At 40.4% G+C, this 18,743-nt stretch overlaps 2 protein-coding genes across 2 annotated transcripts; both read right to left on the reverse strand.

The window, feature by feature from the left end:
- Window positions 1-5,679: 5,679 nt before the first annotated feature.
- On the reverse strand, window positions 5,680-7,814 carry DEFB134 (defensin beta 134). The gene is made up of 2 exons (XM_031442094.1): window positions 7,757-7,814; window positions 5,680-5,822 (listed from the first exon to the last, which is right to left on the reverse strand). The coding sequence occupies exons 1-2, from the start codon at window positions 7,812-7,814 to the stop codon at window positions 5,680-5,682; spliced, it is 201 nt and encodes a 66-aa protein (XP_031297954.1).
- A 6,533-nt stretch (window positions 7,815-14,347) lies between these two features.
- On the reverse strand, window positions 14,348-18,460 carry LOC116149859 (beta-defensin 43-like). The gene is made up of 2 exons (XM_031442062.1): window positions 18,403-18,460; window positions 14,348-14,651 (listed from the first exon to the last, which is right to left on the reverse strand). Exons 1-2 carry the CDS (start codon window positions 18,458-18,460, stop codon window positions 14,503-14,505), a joined length of 207 nt encoding a protein of 68 aa, XP_031297922.1. The 3' UTR covers window positions 14,348-14,502.
- Between the last annotated feature and the right edge of the window lie 283 nt (window positions 18,461-18,743).

The following is an 18,743-nucleotide window of genomic DNA, read 5'->3' on the forward strand; positions in this document are numbered from 1 at the left end:
ACCATATCCATCAGTTCACTCAATCCAGTGCCATCCATCCCTCTTACTAACAGTTTTATGAAATCAGAGTTTTCATTAGGCTTCTTAAGTACCCCACCAGCTCAGCAGCATGATTTCAAAGAAACTGCCCTTGTCAAAAAGTCCCCGACGATTCCTTCTGAAGATGCAGCAGTCCTGCCAAGCATCACTTAATCATCTATGAATGACCAAAGACCCCAAAAGCCACGCAAAAGGTCTGATTACAATGCTTTTGATAAAAAGGCTTCATCAAGGTGTTGTGACACACAACATTCTAAGATAACAACTAGAATTATGAATGATAATTATTCATTATACCAGGACATACCTAAATTTCAGAAACTTTATATAATTTCTAGAATGTCCATATTAACATTTATCCATATGGTATAACCCGAGGGGGCTTATCACCCATTGGACAGTGCTTCCCATGCAATTCAACACACCAGCCAATCCTAGTGAAATATTTTTCTCTGGAATGTCGCAGGGGCCCTTGGAAGCCTCCCAAAGTTAGCTGAAGTCAAAAGAACTTTAATTAAAACTCGATAGGAAGTTTGTCAAAAATAACAAAAAATTCCACACAATCTGTTATCAGAAGTACCCTAAGTAAACTTGTCCTCTGAACAGGGAGGCACCATATCTAGTTCTGCACCAGCCCACTTTTAATAACAACATCCATTTACCTAATTAAGTTTAATCTATGCTCAGCCCAGCCACGCACAGAACTCCTTTTTTAGGGCTCTCTTTCTCCAAACTTTCCACAACTTTCTGTGTCTGTATTAGTTTGTTCCTTATTTTTTTTTCCCCCATCTAGAAACCACCAGCTCCAGGAGCAAATCTCTTTCCCCTTAACAAAACGTAATTCCATGCCACGTCACATACTTTTTTCTTTCTTTCATTCTTTTTTTTTTAAACTCAAAACACATTCCACGACAAAGGTGGAAGCCATCCCAAAAGGCCCACTGTGACATAACAGCAGAGCCACCAAGGCCACTGTTCTGCAGATCTCAGGGAGCACTGAGCCCACACAGCACTGCAATAAGAAAAATCATTTCCTTTCATTTACGAGAGCTTAGCTGAAGATCTCCCAGTTTTGCAAAATATACTCTGGGGGACTATGAGATGAAACAGAGCTCTGATCGTCCGTATTTAATTATCCATGGCTGGTGTTATCAAATATCAAGCAAACAATTCAAAATGGTCGCTTAAAACACTTCCCCAGCCCCTAAAAGGGGGCTTCCCAGCCAGCGCCCCATCAGAGATGAAGCTGAGTGAGTGACCAAGGCTGGGGAGAGAGTCCCAGCCAGGGCTCCGGCACAGGCGGAGCAGCGCAGCAGGAAGGACACTGGCGTCCTCACACTCGACCCCGCTGTTCACCAAAGACGTCCCAGCCAGCGCCTGCAAGTACTGACACACACACACGAACGACAAACGTGGTCCCACACGCAAAGTATGAAATGAGGTGTGGCCCCCAAATTCCACTTCCACTCCCAGATGGAGGCCTCCCGAGTGGCCTGGCTCCTGAAAGACAACAGACCTGGAGGGGCTCCCACTGAGCCTAGAGTGGCTCTCTTCCTGCAGGGGAATGAGGCCAATTGGGGGGGGGTAGAATTTTCCCATCCCGCACAAGCCGAGTGGCTCACTCCAAAATGATACACACAAAAACACAACAAATCAGCTATGGTTGCACGGACAGAAAATCGAAGGAGGTACTGTCTAAAAATTCAATTTCCACTCCCAGAAAGAGGCCGCCAAACAGACTGACACAGCTCTCAAAAGAGAAGGAATGAGCCCAGATGGGGCAGAGAGAATTCCCAGCCTGCACAAGCTGGGGTGACTCACCTGAGTGACACCAAGTGTGGATGCACCTCCGGATGCTTCTCGGCTCCAAACAGCCTCCTGCCGGGGCGGCCGCACCCGTCAAGGAGAGTCCTTCCTCCCCTGGAGCGAAGTGAGCTCTGGCTGCTGCTGGGGACCCTGGGAAGGGGCTTCCTCCAGCGGGGGTTGGCGTGCCACTGGCACAGACTCCTGGCTTGACTTTGCCAAAATTGTTACCAAACACATGCTCATGCATCCAAAGCACAGTGAGGTCAAAAAACATCAAAACGTTGGAGTTTGGAACAGGGAAAGATTTATTGCTGGGCTGAGCGAGGGAAACAGGTGACTTGCGCCCAAAAAACCCCTGAACTCCTAGAAGGGTTTCACCTGAGCCTTTTTAAAGGCCAGTGGAGGGAGGGGCATCCCAGGGGTCTGTGATCAGCTGTGCACAATTCTGATTGGTTGATGGTGATCAATCCTTAGGTGCCAGAAGGTCTTGGAGCCATGTGTTCCTGATCATCAAGTAGGTAATTTCTTCCATTTGGTGGTGGTTTTTAGCCTCTGAAAAACTCAGGAAATATGCATGAGATACTATTAACTGGGTACTTCAGAGAAGGGCTCCAGCAGAAGATCCGGGGGAGGGGTCTGTCCCGGGAAGGTCCCATAGGGTCCTGCTCAGTTATAATACAACCTTCCAAAATGGAATCTTCTAGAAATATAAACTCAGAACAGACCAATAAGAAGTAAGGAGGTTGAATCTGTAATCGAAACCTTTTCAACAAAGAAAAGTCTAGGACCAGATTGTTTCACTGGTGAATTTTACCAACACTTAAAAAATAATTAATACTAATCCTTCTCAAATTCTTCTAAAAAATTGAAAGGAAGTGAACACTTCCAAACTCATCTTATAAGGCCAGCATCACCCTGATACCCAAATCAGATAAGGACACTACAAGAAAAGTATGGACCAATATCCCTATGAATATAGATGAAAAAATTCTCAACAGAGTATTTGAAACTAAATTCTACAACATAATGAAAGGATCTTATACCATGATCAGGTGGGATTTACTCCTGGGATACGAGAATGAATAAACATGCCCAGGTAATTATCTGTTACGCCTAATTCATAGAATGAAAGATAAGTATCATATGATCATTCTAACAGCAATAGAAAAAGCATTTGGCAAAATACATCTTTTCATGATAAACACTGTTAGCAAGCTGGAAGGAACGTACCACAACATAATAAAGGCAGGATACAGCAACCTCACAGCTAGCTTCATACTCAAGGGAGGTGCCTATGCGGTTCATACTTGAAGGAAGTGCAGAGATGTAGTTAATTTGGAAAAGAAAATGAACTCCTCCTTGGAGTAAAGCACATAATTCACAGTTATTGACCCAGAAGAACATGTTTTGCAAATGGAAGCAAATATACAAGTGAATGAGGGTTTCCGATACTTAAGCAAGCCAACAAGATTGAAAATTCAAATCCTGAATTATAGAAGTGTTCCAGAATAGAAAGCCTCAGACAACCCAAATCCTGCTCTTTATGGAATTCCATTCTAATTAAGCAAGCCATCCCTGATTGTTTTGATCATAGCTGATTACAGGACAAGCTGAAACCACACGGGTCATTCTACCACCCTGTAAGATATGAGAAGGGAAGGGGAGGAGGATGTCTGTCTCCCTGGCTTACGGTCGCAGGAAGCTAGTGGGGAAGAGAGTCACTTCAAGCACTAGAGAAGCAGTGGCTTTTACTTGCTCTAACCCCCCCTTTTTTTTTTTTTTAAAATAAAATGGAGGTACTGGGGATTGAACCCAGGACCTCGCACATGCTAAGCACATGCTCTGCCACTGAGCTATACCCACTCCCTACCCTGGCTTGACTCTGGATGAGTTGAGCCAAAGGAGAAAGCAGGGTTAAAACCTACCTCTGATTCTTGTGATCTCTGAATCTCTAACAGGTCAATCCTAGTAGACCAGCTTCCTTGGCTAATCAAGAGACATCAATTCCACTGCTTAAGTCAGCTCTGAGCAAAAATGAGTCTCCCTAAAGGGAGAGCTTTTCCCTGCCCCTGAGGCTCCTCTGAATCTCTATTACAAAGTCTGCACACCCCAGGTATCACTTTTAGACAGTGCAGTTTTTGCCACTGGATGAGCGGAATGTCAGGGAGCGAAACCCAGAAAGAATTCTGAAGGAAGTTTGCTGTATATTGTGGCCAAACCCTTCCATATTTTGTTGCTTTACTGAGAGATTTGATAAATACATTATTTTTAAAAAGGATCTGAATCTTAGAATTGAATTTCTTTTAGGTATGTCATTGTGCAGAGACTGACCCAGGCCAATTTCTGTTCAGGTTCCTTATTTGAAGATGTCTGTACATTTCAAAATGCTCCCCATGGTACTTTTAGACACAATCTGTCACCAAAGTTATTACATAATTACTGAGCATATTCCGCCCTCTGTACATTTCATACCTGTGACTCATTTATGTTTTAACTGGAAGTTGGCACTTCTTCATCTCCCTCACATATCACTGGTCTCCCCCACCGCCTCCCCTCTGGCAACCACCTGTCCCTAACGCCACCAGCACTGGAATTTATCAAAGGCTGAACAGTGTCTGGGAAGGAAGAACCCCTTACAACACCTCATTCCTTCTCAACCACTGTTCCCTTTTCAACCTTTCCCAGTTGCAGTGGGGAGGACTTTGCATTGTTTCCTCAGCCCTGTGCCAGATCAGCGGTTGGATATTTGCTGCTAGAACCCCTTCCCCTCAGAATCATTAGAGTCCAAGCTGCTTTCAGCACGGAAGTGGGAGAAAACTGCTCCACACCCGGATCCACCCCCTCCGCCGCTGCACCCCCACCCGGAGCAGCACACGCAGACTCGCTCGTGCCTCTGCACATGGGTCGATGGCGGTGAGCAGCCAGGCAGACGCTCAGCATTGTCACAGTCGTCAGTAGGACAGCCAACACCCAACAGAAGTTGCTAGGCTTACCTGCCACGACTTTGTAAAGAAAACAACGAATCCAAATGGATTTAGACAGTTTATTACCTACACACAGTGAAGCATCATCAGCAAGGTGTTAGCTCCTGCGGCCACAGGATGACACCCAGCCAGAGGGCCAGAGGATGGGCAGTGGAGGTGGCATGCCTCTCGGCTGCTGAGGACCCAACTCCAAACCGTAGCCAAGTGGTCTTATAGCTCAACCTGAAGGGGGCTGAGGTGGAAAGTTCCATGATTTCACTCCCTGAAACCAGGGAGGTGGAGGAGACCCTGCCTTGTGGCCACCCATCATAACATGGCTTTTATCCTTTGGGTTTCAAAAAGAACTGCAGGGTCAGATTCAGTCAAGACTCATGCCGGCCTGCAGTTAAGTCTTGCCGATGTGGTCCATGTGAGAGCTATACAAGGTCAAAAGGGCAGATCTGTTCCTCTCCAGATGGGAGGCTCAAAGAAAAGGTGAATGGGGAGCTGAAGGGACGACAGGGGAAAGCCTGGGTGTAGAAAGATGTTTCTGTAATTGGAAGCCTCCACAAATGATACAGACATCCTTTCTATGAACAGAGAGGAAAACAGGCCTTGAGGAGAGCACGACTATCGCTCTGAAGTGAGAAAATATATTCTAAGTTGTTTTCATGAGAACCTTAGCTGCGGCTCAGCTTTTCAAATCCAAGATCTTAAGCTTCTAAAGTTCTGATGGCTTATAAGAAATGCTAAAAACCAACAGCTGGGGGCACATCCCAGTGCCAAAGTTCAGTTTAAATCCCCTGGCTGTGTGAGAGACGGAGGCATGAGAAGGACTTGCAAGTTGATTGGCGTTTCTTGGCTTCTCACGTCAGGGGTCAGGGTTGCCTTTGATACAGCACTCCAGCTGAAACTTACAGTAGGCAACTAACATCTCACTTACGTGGCACTCAAATCTGCAGGTACCGTTTTCATAACATCTCTTGTGCATTTCTGAATACAATGGATTCAAGCCTGGAAAGAAAATAAATGGAAAGATAATTCTCGATAGACCTTTTGGGACTATAGAATGGCTGGTCCTTCCATTTTTGTCAAACTGGATTCCAAGAGAGTTGGTCATAATGATTGATTCTGTAACCGAAAAAAAAAAATTAACTAGTGCTATGGATTGAATTTTGTCCCCCACCAAATTCATATGTTGAAATTCTAACCCCCAATGTGACTGTACTTGGAGATAGGGCCTGAGGTAATCAAAGTTAAATGAAGTTCTAAGAGTGGGGACTTCATCAGTGGCCTTATTGGTGGAACCCGGAGAAAGAAGGCGGCTGTCTACAAGCGAGGAAGATAGCTCCCATCCGGCACTGAATCGGCCTTCAGCTGGTCTTGGACTTTCCAGCCTCCAAAACTGTGAGAAAGCAAATTCTGTTTAAGCCACACCACCTGCGGTATTTTGTTCCTGCCGTTTGCACTGACTAAGATAACTGATAACTTGGAACTTTGCCCAAACTGATCAGATAATAAACTCTAAATAAGAATTTTCAGTCTAGACAGAAAAAGGAAACACAAAATACTTATGAGAGAGAAGGAACCAGTGAAATGCACGCAACTTGAGGCAGTGCTGTGGGTTCAGAGGAGGGTGAAATTGATTCTGAAGACGGGATCTCTGGCTGGAGCCCACGGCATTTGAGCTGGGCTTACCGTTTTGTGCACATGTCACTCCATGGAATCATCAGAGTATGAATGCTTCTTTATTTTCATGTGTAAGAGGGTGTTAAAAGGAAAAGGCTGCTAAAATTTGGCCATTGGTAGAAATTTTGAGTTAACATGTTACCCTATCCATCATGTCCTGGAGGATAACTGTCCTATAGGAAAAGAGAAGGGGGTCAGGGGTACTTAGCCAGTGAGACGGAAGCCTAAGAAGATGAAGTGTATGGTCTATATAAAGAGACCAGAAGTTCCTGTGGAAATGAAAAGTTACAGGAATGTATAAGGCACTGAAGGGAGTATTGAAGACTCTGGGCAGTTGCCGACTGTCTGGAGACCCTGAATTCATTGCCATGCGCTATAGTGGAACTGGTCCCATCAACAGCTTCCAGAAGCCTGGATCCTACGGATTCTTAAATCCAGCCTGTTGAGTCACATTATCTGAAGATCTGGTTCATCTGCCTGGAGAATCCTTAAGAGAGGAAGAGAAATTAAGTAGGACCTTGCAACATACGGATGTGAACTGATTCAGTAACACTGAGTGAAGAGGATATTCAAGATGAGATTTCTAAAGTCAGTAACAGATATGGTCAAGTGAGAGTGTGATGCTAGCTTGGTTATCCCTCATGTCTCCTAACTGCTGCCTCACCCGATCAGACATTTCTCATATCACACGGAGCTCGTCGATTCTCTTGGAACAGGCAGTTCCAAATCTGTTTCTCCTTGTACGTAAGGGATCTACAGATAATAAACGAATTACAAGTCATTCCAGTAAATTAGAAAGCTTAACAAATTGTGTTATTATTATTTGTTGGTTTTGACTCTTATACCTAGATATGTTCCTGAATAGAGATAAAACAACAGCTTAGGCAAAACAGGGTGGAGTATTACTAATGAAAACATAGTGACAGCTCTAATAATTCAGGTACTGAATATATTACCTATAGGCACATTCCATTCATTATCCCATATAATACTTGCAAGACTCTGAAGTTAGTGTTACTATTATTTTCCTTTTGTAAAGGAGGAAACTAAGGTTCAGAGAAGTTCAGACTTTCGCCTAAAGATGCACAGCTATCAAGTTGGAAAGCCAAGGTTCAAGCCCAGGTCTTGCTGACATCAAAGCTGGTTGATGCTTTTTCCATGTTGAAAATGAAAGGGGAACATTCATAGGTTTGATTAGCACAAATTGTCTTCTTGACAAAGGACCCCCCGCCCCCAACTCCCAGAAGATTCCCATTTACCTGTCAGCGCTGGATTCCAAAAGAATAGAAACACAAACACAATGAGGAGAGGCATCATGGCTGGGAGCGTGTATTGAGGAGGCTGGAGGCAGGGTCTGACACAGGCTGTCAGGGAGCAGAAAGGGGAAGCGAGCACACCATCTGGTCCAGGGTACGATCTGCCCCAGGGAGACATGCGACACTGATCCCCCAGGGGCAGCTGGGTTGGCGATGCCTGTGTGAGGGAAAAACGGACAGCCCTTTCCCGTTTGACAGCTTTTGCTACTGGCAAAGGCACTGCTCCCCAACCCCCGGATTTTCCAAAAGTACTAATGGAGACCTCAGAATTATATGCTTTTTCTTTTTTAAATAAATAAAATTTACTTTGTTTGGCTTTTATGTTACAAAAACTAAATGATATTTTAGAAAATTCATAAAATATTAAAAATTACAAGGAAAGAAAAGTCACCCTTGAGCCCCACCTCTCAGGGACAACCTGTGTGTTTCTCAAGAAAGTTTTATTTGTGCCCAGTTTATTCTTTAATAGTCTATCTTTGTATAGTGATAAACTTAATGTGCTTGTATTTATGGATCCTGCTTTTGTAATGTGATATATACTGTAAGTATTCTCCATGCCATTATAAACTTTCCATAAATGGTATCTTTAAAAGCTACACAGTATTTTACCAAGGTCATTAAAAAAACTGTCACTATTAAAAAATCTTTATTGAGATGTAAATGAAAAAAATTCCTGCAAATATTAAAGTATACAGTTTGATAAATTTTGACACACATTTCCTTGAATGTGAAGCCATCATCACATTCAAGATAATGAACATATCTGTTTCCCCAACCATTCTTTTTTAACTTATTTTTTATTTAAAAAATTTTATTAAAAATATTTATTATTGAAGTATAGTCATTTACAATGTGTCAGTTTCTGGTGTGCAGCACAATGTCCCAGTCATGCATATATGTACATAAATTCGTCCCTCAGCCGTTCTTGATGACTTTTTCCTCTCCAGCTTTACCTGAGGTATAATTGTGGTTCTCTAAAAATGTTAGGATTTTTTTCTCTTTCTGTGAAAAAATGCCATCGAGATTTTATTAAGGATTGCATTGACTCTGTACATCACATTGGACAGTATGGACTTTTTAATGGTATTAATTCCTCAAATCCATGAGCACAGGATTTCTTTCCATTTACTTGTATCTCCTTCAGTTTCTCATCAATGTTTTATAGTTTTCAGAGCAATGATCTTTTACTTCCTTGTTTAAATGTATTTCTAGGTATATTACTCATTTGATGCTATTGTAAGTGGAATTGTTTACTTCTGCCCTTTTTCAGATAGTTTGTTAGTGTGTAGAGACACAACTGATCTTTGTATGTTGATTTGGCTGGTTCTCCTGCGGGGGAAAGTGAGGTGTGAGTGAGCACCTGGCTTCCCTCGCTATTCAGGATTCTTCCAGAGACCCATTTCTCTCTCACCCTACCCACCCTAAGCAGAATACTGGATTATGAGCTGCATGACTAGAGGGAGGAAAGAGGCCGGGAGGGTGGTTACAAGACTGTTGGAGCACATTAAGGGGATGCAGATCCTGCTAACTGCGCTGAGATTCTACCAGGAAGCCCAGCCATGAGCCCCTGGGGTGTGTCACCTGTGCATCCCCCAACCAGTCCACAGGCACCCCTAGCCCTCCATGCACCTCAGCCCTGTAGCTGACTGCCTCCTTGTGCATGTTCCCAATGGCAGTGGCAAAGGCAAGCTTTGGAAGATGGCTAGTGAGCATGTGCAGAAAGCCAGCCTGAATCTGTGGGCCAGCTAGAGACCACAGACTGGAGCCTTAGTGCCAGCCCTGGGGAAGCAAAAGGGAGGCTGGCTTGGTGCATTGCAGCATCTGGAAGGCACGAAAGCTTAAGAATTCTGCCACAAGAGGGAGCAAGAAGCATGAGCAGTCACAACCGGTCTGAGGAAACCTCAGAACTGGGATCCTTTGGTGGTGTCGTTTCTTTGATTTTTCATTTTTTGAAGTTTTGTGTTGCGGTCTTTGCAATATGAAGTAGCAGTCACCTCCTCCCATCCAAACTAACTGCCTTCAGGAGAGAAATGCCTGCCCTTAGCCCTGCTAGGAATTCTGAGGTTCCCAACTCTGCCACTCAACGGTTCTCAACACCCTTAATTTTAAACGTCATTAAAATCTTTGAATTTGGAAAGGATGTTATGTCGCATATTTTCATAAGAGATCTTGATCAAATAATTTGCTGTCTTTGATCATAACTCTTTAAAAGTCCAATATAAGTCCATATGTAGATACTGTTTTTCAATAGTTCCAAACTGAAGTCAAGGGCAAAATAATACTCAACTATAATCTGTAAGGACTTCCCCCTGGGGGTTCTAAAGTAGTATAATTTAGTATCCTGCTTTTATGTGATTTGACTTGGTATCAGGATAAAAGCTCTGTGTGATTCAGAATGTGGACGTTTACTTTGATTCCTGGGTCATTAGGAAGTCACAAAACAATGGAAACTGTCTTACTTATGTAAGTTCTTTTCTTGGTAGAGTTTTCATAAATTTCTAATTTTTTCTTAGCAAGTATTTAGTAAATTTTCTCCAAGTGGTCTATGTCTCCCAAATGTTAAGCATCACATTTCTAGTGAATATTTATATTGAACAGTAAACTTTTCAGTTGTGCTTTAGATAGCAGAAATAATTAGTAGAAGATTAAGATCATTGGTAAGTACACGGCAGGCAGGCAGGAATCTTTAATTTAAAGATGACTGATAACACTAGGAACGCTATATGATCTGGGACATAATTCTCTGGCCACTTTTCTGCCTTTCCTTTTGCTCTGTACACTTCTTGGGGCAAGAGCTGTGTCTTATTTACTATTGTATCCCTAACCCTATTGTGGTACTAAAGATTTATATTCTATCCCCACAAAGGGATGACACTGATTTAATAAAATATTCTTGAAAATATTTAATTTTACAAAGATTTGATTTTTTAAAAAGTAGGGCAGCAGGACGTGAGAAAGACCATAACGCTTCACTGGCGATCTTGGAATAGAGGCTCAGAAGAGGAAATCACTAGGAAGGGACCAGCAGAAGTATCAGAATGAATTAGGAGGCACAGTTACATGCCTTCCCATAGAATGGCAAAGTCCCTGCAGAGAGAACCATGTAAAGGTGTTACTGAATGGTAAATAATAAATAAGGCTACATTGAATAAGAAACTGCTGGACTGTTTATAGGACAGTCCTCCTGGAAATGCTCAATGACACAGAAGTATTCTTCAAATCCTCCCTGTGAAAGTTAGCTTTGGAGATAAAAGGTGCACCACTGCCATTTACCATGCCAAAGCACCCCCAGCCAACTCCCTGAGGGTCCCTAACAGGAAGGAGTCTTTTCTCTTGGTAACATCCATCTACGAGCAGTAGCTCACCAACTGGCGAGTAGCAGTGTAGGTGGATGCCTGGCTCCATTAGACCATCATTAGGAGTGAGTAATGGTGCCCTGGGCAACCCACGTGGGGGCACTGAGAGATTTCTATGCGCCTAAGAGAGCCATTGACCTGGGCACACAAGATCTGCCAGCTTGGTGGCCTTTTTCCTGATTATACTCAGGAGGAAGAGAGAACAGAAAAATGTGGACCAACAGGTTTCTTTTTTTTTTTTTTTCTTGGAGGAACTCATCTTTCTTCACATGATGTTCCTGGTCAATAGGCAGAGAAATGTATTTAAATTCATATGAGAAATGTATGCTCATTCTGTGACAATTTACATATTTCTTGGACAATCTTTCTCTTAAAATTTTCCTCCTACAAAGTTGTAATAGTCATAATCACCTACATTTTATGTATAATTTTTGTTATACATATAGTCTCCACTTAGAAGGTGAAAATAACAGAGGTACACGAAGAAAATATTAATAATTGCCTCTTCACCTGTGATGCCTTCCCTGTGAGGTACCAACTTTATTGATTTGCTTGCCAACAATTTGATGAGTATCCTTTTGTTAATTTTCCATTCATATATATATATATACACACATATATATGGCTTTTTATTTCCAGTAATAAAATCATACTCTGTAATTTGCTATTTTTTAACTTAACAATTTATCATGGACATCTTTTCAGGCCAATTAAAGTAGGTCTAACTTATTCTTTTCAATAGATGAATAATTTTAATGCATAGATACGCCAATCATTGTCTGATTACACAGTTTCTAGATTTTTTTCCATTACAAATGACACTGCAATAAATCTTCTTGCACACGATATTTTAGTGGACTGTGTGCTGTTACTCCTGTGAGATAGATTCTTAAGTGGAATTGCTCTACAACAAGACACGTTCATTTTAGATTTTATTAGTCATGGTTGGATTGTCTCTAAGAGAATTTAGCAATTTATAGTCTCACCAATGAGGTTTGAGAGCACTTATTTCCCCATAGGTCCACTGCACTGAATAATACCCTTTAAGAAAAATCTTACCAAATTAAGAATTTTAAAAAGTCATCTGTGATAGAATTGTTTCTATGATTGCCTAGGGAGATTACAGGGTTTTTTTTTTTGGTAATGTTTATTGGCTAATTGTATTTATTTTATTGCTGATCTGGTTCTTCATATCTTTTACCCATTTGTCTACTGGAATGCCTTTCTATTCTTAATTTTTTATGACTCTTGTCCAGTAGAGTTTTAAATTTTAATGTAGTCATGTCTGTCAGCAATCCCTTTAAGGGGTTTTCTTTCTAATTTAAGATGTCCCACTTCAATCTGAAATCTGAATTACATAATATTCTCCTTTATTTTATTTTCTTCCAGTGTATGTATATTTCTATTTACAAATTTTACTTGTTTTGTAAAATTTTAAAAATATTTCGAAATGTTGAAGTTAAATGCTCTTTAAAAAAACAGAAACAAATAATTGCAGATAGAGCTAAAGCTTCACTTTGTCATTCCTCTTTCTTCCTACCTTCTTTGAAAAAAATAAAATAATGTCATTTGCAGCAACATGGATAGACCTGGAGATCATCATTCTAAGTGAAGTAAGCCAGAAAGAGAAAGAAAAATACCATATGATATCACTCATATGTGGAATCTGAAATAAAAGACACAAATGAACTTACTTACCAAACAAACAGACTCACAGATGTAGAAAACAAACTTACAGTTACCAGGAGGGAAAGGGGGTGGGAAGGAATAAATTGGGAGTTTGAGATTTGCAGATACTAACTACTATATATAAAACAGACAAACAACAAGTTCATACTGTAGAGCACAGGGAACTATATTCTAACTTGCAGTAACCTATAATGGAAAAGAATATGAAAAAGAACATATGTATGCATCTATATGACAAACATTATGCTGTACACTAGAAATTGACACAACATTGTAAAACTGACTATACTTCAATTTAAAAAAGTGGAAAAAAAGATTGGAATTATCCCAAAGGACACATTTTGTTACATTTCACTTAGCGGTACGTGAACATATTTTGAACATATTTTCTTGTCTTTAAGGTTTTTTCTATAGCACCATTTAAAACTGTATAGAAACACTACCTTATTTTCTATTTTATGAAATGCTGGTTTCCACCGATTTTTTATTATTTAAATAAAGTGATGTAGTAACACCTTCCAATCAGAAGCCCGCTTTTCCTTGGCACCAGGAAAGCAGTACTGTGATAATTATTTCCTTGTTTTTCTGGATAGTTTTCTAGCTAAGTCGGCCACACCTCTAGTGTTCTCTGCTGACTACTTTCTCATTTTTCATAATATGGATAGGCTGAGAATTTTCCAGTTCTCCAAGTTCTGTTTCCTTTTCGTTAATCAATTCTGTTGTTATGTCATTTCTCTCTTGCAGCATTTTACGTTTTAACGTGACTCAAACCCCTTTATGCCAAAACATTTCTTTATTGGCTCTCCCCCGACTCCCAGCCTGCTTTCTCTTCTTGGCCTCTCTAATTCAGTGAGCTGTATCGCTAACCATCTCTTTCTCAGCTCTGGGACATCAGTATCATCTTTCGTAGCTTCGTCTTCTCATTACATCATTGTAGGGCCGCTGCATCCTGTCAACCCTACTTCTGAACTCCACCCTGAATCTCTTCCATCTTCTTAGTCCTAGTCCTAGATTACTGGAATGCTGCATAAATATACTGTTTTTATATAAGATTGTATATGTCATAAATAGAAAATATACTTCATTTTCAAAACCACATGAAATTTTAACAAATACCAATTTTATCTTAGATCACAAAGAATATTTCAATAAATTCACACAAGCTATAGAAAAGATCACATTCTCTGGTTTTATAAAATTATAGTTAATACATGTGGAGCTTACAGTGGGGTCAGGTGCTGCATAAGAACTTCGCATACACTAACTCACATAATCCTCGTAATGCTGTGATGGGGGTTCTATAGTTACCCCACGATACAGACAAGGACACTGAGCAGAGAGAGAGACCAAAGAAATTGCCCAAGGTCAAAGAGTTAGTAAGTGGTGGGGCTGGGAGACAGCCCTACAGATGAAATCATGATGTGGTTGTGGATGCAAGTTGGGGAAATTAACACAAACGTACACACATGAAAGCAGAGTGTACGCCTTTATAAAGTATTTACTTTAACCTGACCATCTACACATATAATTACCATGAGTTTCCTTTATCCATCATATGAGTTATTCTTATTTAGACAAGGGAGTTTTAAACATTTTTATTTTCCTTTCCTGGAGCTTGAGGAAGATGGAGTTAAGACTTTTTCATCACTTCTTTTTTCTCCTGAACTCAGATTTCCTCGCTCTGCAGCAGATACTCCAGTCAGCACAGTATCTAATTGCATATTCATCCGCATTGCACTTCATTCTGCAGTTATAGTATCCTGAAGGGCACCTTTCGTGAAAAAAGCTCCTGGCTTTGAAAAGAGAAAGCGTTATATTGTATTACTTACTTTTATATTTTAATGTCTGAAGTATTTCATAATAAATTAAAACAACAGCAATACATAACTTTCCCAGAAAAATAAAAAAGAAAAGAATGCGGGAGAGAAAAGTGGAGATACTGGTCTCTCTGTGTCTGCTTACTGGACTCAGCATAATGTCCTTCAGGTTTGTCCACACGGCTGCAAATGGCATAGTTACCTTCTTTTCAAGGCTGAATAATATTCGGTTATGTTTATACATGTATATATATGTGTATATATGTGTGTGTGTGTATATATGTATGTGTGTGTGTGTATATATTTATACCACAATTTCTTTACCCAGTTATCCACTCACAGACACTTAGGTTGCTTCCACGTCTTGGCTGTTGTGAATAATGCTGCAGTGAACATGGGAGCACAGGTATCTCTTCAACATCGTTTCTCTTGGACATACACTCAGAGGTGGAGCTGCTGGGTCTTACGGTAGTTCTAGTTTTCATTTTTTGTGGAACATTCATGCCCTTTTCCATAATTGTTGTTCCAATTTACATTCCCACCAAAAGTGTTCAAGGGTTCCCTTTACTCCACATATGTGCCAACATCTGTTATTGTTATTACTTTTTGGTAACAGTCATTGTAACAGATGTGAGGTGATCACTCATTGTGGGTTTGACTTGCATTTCCCTGATGATAACTGCTACTGAGCACCTTTTTGTGTTCCTTTTGGCTATCTGTATGTCTTCTTTGGAAGAATATCTATTGAGGTCCTTTGCCCATTTTTAAGTTATTATTATTTTTGGTTATTGAGTTGTGTGAGTTCCTTGGATTTTTCGTAAGGAACTTGCAAACCCTGATCGGGTATAGGGTTTGCAAATGTTTCCTCCTTCTCTGCAAGCTGTCTTTTTACTCTGCTGACCGTTTCCTCTGCTGTGCAGCGGCTTTTGCGTTTGACGCGGTCCTGCTCATTCTGCTTATGCTTAGTCCGCATCTAGTGCATCTTGTAAAGGTCATGAAGCAAGAAAGATCTTGCCCTTCCTTCTAGAAATTTTACAGTTTCAGGTTTCCTTTTAAAGTTTTTAGTCTATTTTGAATTGATTTTTCTCTATAAATGCACTCTTTGGCAATGCGGCTACCCAGTGTCCCTGACACCATTTGTGGAAGAGACTGTCCTTTCTCCATCATGTCGACTCCCTTGTTGACTATCAGTCCACCTGGTGTGTGTGGGCTTATTTCGGCACTCTCTGTTCCTTTCCATTGTTCTACATGTCTGTTTTTACTACAGTACCATACTTTTAAAATTAATGTAACTTTGTAATATACTTTGAAGTCGTGAATTGTGATGCCTCCAGCTTTTGTTTTTCTTGCTCAAAACTGCTTTGCTATTCAGAGCCTTGCATCCCTGGCAAAATCCCTCCTGATCCTGGTGTTTGATACTTTTAATGTATTGTTGAATTCGGTTTGCTAATATTTTGTTGATGATTTTTGCATCTATGTACATCAGCAACACTGGCCTTTATTAATTTTTTGTGGTGATTTCTTTGTCTGGTTTTGGTATCATGGTGATTCTGGCCTTGTAAAGTGAATTCAGAAGCTTTCCTTTCTCTGCAATTTTTCTGGAATAGTTTGAGAAAAACAAGTGTTAACGCTTCTCTAAATGTTTGGTAGAATTCACCTGTGAAGCCATCTGGTCCTGGACTTTTGTTTTTTGGCAATTGTTTTTATTACTGATTTCAGTCTCATTACTGACAGTTGGTCTGTTCGTATTTTCTATTTCTTTCTGGTTAAGTCTTGGGAGATTGTACATTTCTAGGGATTTGTCCATTTCTTCTAGGTTGTCCATTTTATTGTCATATAACCTTTGGATTTCTTGTTAAGTATAATATATGTTCTTTATTGTTTAAGCCAATTGAGTCTTAGTTTTTTCTAACTTGAACCTGAAGACATATTCACTGGTACAATAATGTCCAGTAAAATAAATATTTTTAAAAAACAACCCACACAATGGGAGAGAATACTTGCAAATTTATCCTTGATAAAGGTTTAGTGTCCAGAATATACAAAGAACTGACAACCCAGTAATAAAAAAACAACCAAATTAAAAATAAGTAAAGACATTTCTACAAAGAAAATATACAAATGGCCAATAAACACTTAAAAGATGCTCAACATCATTAATGTTGTAAATTAGCAGCAAATTAAAATACAAATTAATAGTACAATGAGATATCACTTTACATTAACTAGGATGACTGATAAAAGAGACAGACAATATTATGTGGAGAAATTGAAACCCTCATGTATTGCTGGTGGGACTGTACAATAAAGCATGAAGCTGTGGAAAATAGTTTGGCAAGTCCTCAGACATTTAAACATAGTGCAACCATTTAACACAGCAATTCTATTTCCAGGTATACAGCCAAGAGAGTTGAAAATATGTCTCTAGAGGGAGGGGATAGCTCAAGTGGTAGAGTGCATGCCTAGCATGCACAAGGTCCTGGGTTCAATCTCCAGTATCTCCATATAAACAAACAAACAAACAAACAAACAAACAAACAAACAAACCTAATTACCTCACCCCAAACAAAAATTAAAAAAAAGAAGAAAATATGTCCACACAAAAACTTTGACATAAATGTTCAGAGCAACATCATTTATAATAGAACCAAACTAGAAAAAATCCAAATGTCCACCAGCTGATGAACAGATGAGCAAAAAATTGTATTATTTGATAGAACACTATTCATCAACTGAAAGGGATTAAGTACTGACGCATGCTACAACATGAAGACACTCTGAAATACATTATGTCCAGTGAAAGAAAACAGACACAAAGGGTCACATGTTGTGTGATTAAATTAAATGTCCAGAATAGGTAAACTGATAGAGACAGAAAGTAGATTAATGGTTGCCAGGGTCTGAGGGGAGGGGAGGATGGGGAATGACTGCTGCTGAATATGGGATTTCTTTTTGGGGTGATGGAAGGTTCTGGTGATCATTGCACAGCTTTATGAATATACAGAAAACCACTGAAATGGTACAGTTTGAAAGTAAATTTTATGGTGAACTGTATCTCAATTAAAAAAAAAACCAAGAACAATGAGGGAAATCTTGAATTGCAAGGTGTTAAAATGGGATCTAAGGTAGATGTGCATTAGGAAAGATAAATAAGTCAACAGATAATAAATCTCAGTGAGAAGCCCAAAGATTTATATATATATATAAATTATATAGTATTGGTGGCTTTAAAATTTGGGAGGGTTAGATTGATTATTCAATAAATATGACTGTATAATGGGTTATTTGGTTGTGTTAAGATGGCACCTTAACTCCCACCATACATAGCGTCACCTCCAAAGAAGCCTTCACCCAGATCAGTGGTCAGAGGGAAGCACAGATTAGGAAGGAGCAGCTGCCTCTTCATCCTGGCCCTTTTTCTAATTACCACCCACTTTCCATTCTTCCAATTCCCCAAAGTTCCTGTATTTTGTAAACACCTTCTTTAGATCAAACACAGCGCTCAAGTTTGAGTTTATAACGGGTTAAGTCACTGAAGGGCACAACCTTATGGACGTTGTCCTTCCCATCAACTCCCCACTCCTTGAGCAGCTAGAGCACGCCCCTCACGTTCTCTGTTGCGCGGTATAACCTGCCCTTGTCTAATTGATTTTCAGACTCTTGGAAGACCTTGTATTCTCTCTCACTTATATTTTCATAACTCTGGAATGAAAGGTCCCCATCTTACCTTGAGGAACCATGGACAACAAGGCAAGTACCCCAAGGATGGAAAGCAAGACCCTCATGGTTGAATAAGTCAAAGAGAAGCCGTAGCTGGGATGAAGAGAACTTTCTACGTTCAGTACTCAAGAAGTGAGCTGCTGTATGATTATTGAACCTTTCAGTAGCAAGAACACTTCTGTGTTCCAATGAGCCTTCGTATCAGGAGATATGCAATGGGCACGACCATCTGTCACTCAGAGTACACTTGCTAAGTGCTGGCAGGGCGTGGGCAAAGACAGTAGGATGCACAGCACTCACAGAGAAAGAGCTGCCACAGTGAAGGCAGGAGATATACTCTGTTGAAAA

Source organism: Camelus dromedarius, chromosome 36 (genome assembly GCF_036321535.1).
Source record: "Camelus dromedarius isolate mCamDro1 chromosome 36, mCamDro1.pat, whole genome shotgun sequence".
Classification (NCBI taxonomy): Eukaryota; Metazoa; Chordata; class Mammalia; order Artiodactyla; family Camelidae; genus Camelus; species Camelus dromedarius.